We start from the raw sequence: 2,500 nt of genomic DNA on the forward strand, positions 1-2,500 counted from the left end.
GGATTCCTGTGGAATACCACAAACCAAATTGAATCTTGTTGACAGTGCACTGTTTACCGAAATACACTGTTTTCAGACCAGACAAAATTATTAAAAGTTATTTTTGCTCCTCATTTCTGCTGCGAACTAAGGTCTCCATTTTCGAACAGATGTTAGTACGCAAATACTGAAGCTTCGACGACCCGTGACGAGGTATTCCAATTTTCAGCAATTTACGTCACAAATATGAATTAAATACCAAGAAAATGACGGAGACGAGAGGGGCCTTATCAAAATGTCATCGATTGGCGTCCAAGGAAACCCTTTGTTAAGGTCGTAAACAGTTATGGTTTAATCGGATACCATGGTTGACTTTAAAAACAATTCGCAGCAATCGATCAAAAACATCTATAAAATAGGGACGAGGCACTGATTCACAACATGTGGGCTCATGCAGTATGAAATTGCCTTCCTTATAACGTGTTTTTCAAAATGATGTCCTTTCCTGTTATTTTGATTTTTGGTACCTATCTTTTCAGATTATCAGGTAAGTTCATATTCTGTTGTTATATTTTTTCTAAGAAGGCTTAGGTCAAATGCACGCTGAGATTTGCTTGATGAATGTTCTAGGTTTCTTCAAAGTGCAAAGTCTTTTGATTCTGACGATTTTATTTCAACCATGAAATGATATATGATAAATGATATATCTCCCACCGCTTCATTCGATTCAAATGCATGGTTTTGTATACTTAACGAGCAGCCTTGGTCCCTATGGAGGTAATGTTTTAGACATCGATGTATTTTACTTTCGTTTTCCTGTTAATCTATTATGTTATGTATTCAACAGCGCTATCGATGGAATTTCGAATTGTTAATAGACTTAATAACCCAATATAGCGATAATCACATACGACCAGTGAAGTGTGGAATTACCTGAGTGATCTTATTAGCAGTTGCATGATAAGAATCCCTCTTGTTTCATGGCTAGATACGTTTCATTTCCCGTGCCTTGGCCAGACCTACTTTTTAATCTTATACGCAATAGCAAATTGCAAAAAAAAATAAAAAATGTCATCATTTGTCTAGAGTTAATGCAACAAAAAAATACGGGATTACCAAAGTTATTATTTTCATTGTTTGTAGCAGAAAAAATCCTATTTTGTATGCCGTACTGTTCAGTGAGGCTCATCTTCTCCCCTTGGTTAATTCGAACGAGTTTCATGTTTAATTAGAGAGAAAGCTTAATAGAACCACTGAAAACAGTTTTCCACAGTTCAATATTGTACGCTCAATTATTTATCCGTCCGCCTTTTAATGGAAAAAGGTTAAAAGCAAAAAGAAAACCCCTTGTATTTTTATTATGTTGTGAAGAATTTACTAAGCGAAATATTTGGTTTCAAAAACTCCCGGAGAGAAAATATTGGTCGACATTGGTCGAACTTTACCAGCTGGACAGGCTCGAGTGATGAAAGATGAAAGATCCTGAACAAGACACACACGGTGCTTCAGTCGCGCGACCTGTTGACATCTCAGTAAGGGACAAAATTTGCCACGCGCTTTGTCGACATCTTTATCTAATAATATGCTTCTATAAACAACCGCAACCTTAAATTAAATAAACAATTTAATTAAAGGACAACGCTTTAGAGTTGGTACTATAGCCCATGAATTCGCACTTCATAAAGAATTCTCTTTTGTGAGCAAGTGATCTGAACAAATACTTAGACAAAACAGCTAAAGCGTATCCGGTTGCCAAAGCGGGAGTCAAAAAATTAGTTATTTTTATCTAACCAGGTCATGTATGGTCATCTATGGTCGTCGCCCTTCGCAAGCTGAGAGAAGTTCCCTTTGTGTCTTCTCTTTGTCACTGGTGTACTCGCATTTACTAATGGTCCATTTCCCAGTTGCTGCATGCCTCAGTTTCAAAGCGAGTCCTAGTGCACAACCATTCACATGGAACAGGGCTCAAAGTTTATTTTTGGCTTTGGGAGCACTTGTGCTACCAGGTGTAAATTTCTAGGCGCACTGCCAAAATTTTAGGAGCACAGCTTAAAATTTTAGGCGCACAGCTTAAAATTTTAGGAGCACAGCTTAAAATACTGGTGGCACCAAAAAATCAGAAAACTTCAGACGTTGTGTAAGTAATCATTTATTTGCATTATCTTTTATTTTGAACGATCCCTGTGGTTGTTTCCACTTTCAGGCTCTTACTGTACGTTGGAGATAACAACAATACTTTTACGTGTTTTTTAAATTAACCTTCTCAATTTCACGTAGTATTACACTTCATGGTACGTTCAAGACAACAGAAAAATATGCATTCCGAGTTCCTTTTAAACTTAACATTAACACTGTCAGTTTACTGCTCACAAGTTTCATTTAATTTTGATTTGTAAAAGTAATACACTTTTGGTTTAAAGCTGATACAGACTTAGACGTAGAACCACGTCGTTAATACAACATCAACGCGATCATTCGAAATCCGGTGAGTCCCATGAATCAGCAACTGAAATTAATTCAT

The 2,500-nt window shown here is 36.7% G+C and overlaps 1 protein-coding gene across 2 annotated transcripts in view; it reads left to right on the forward strand.

Annotated features, from left to right (window-relative positions):
• The first annotated feature begins 219 nt into the window (after positions 1 to 219).
• LOC137983013 (fibroblast growth factor receptor 1-like) overlaps positions 220 to 2,500 on the forward strand; it is a 21,749-nt gene continuing 19,468 nt past the window's right edge. The window contains exon 1 of one of the 2 annotated variants that reach the window (XM_068830173.1): positions 220 to 526. In XM_068830173.1, coding sequence (XP_068686274.1) covers positions 472 to 526 — 55 coding nt within the window. In that variant the 5' untranslated portion in view covers positions 220 to 471. The remainder of the gene's footprint in view (positions 527 to 2,500) is intronic. The other variant, XM_068830174.1, reaches the window with a different exon arrangement.

Source organism: Montipora foliosa, chromosome 13 (genome assembly GCF_036669935.1).
Source record: "Montipora foliosa isolate CH-2021 chromosome 13, ASM3666993v2, whole genome shotgun sequence".
Classification (NCBI taxonomy): domain Eukaryota; kingdom Metazoa; phylum Cnidaria; class Anthozoa; order Scleractinia; family Acroporidae; genus Montipora; species Montipora foliosa.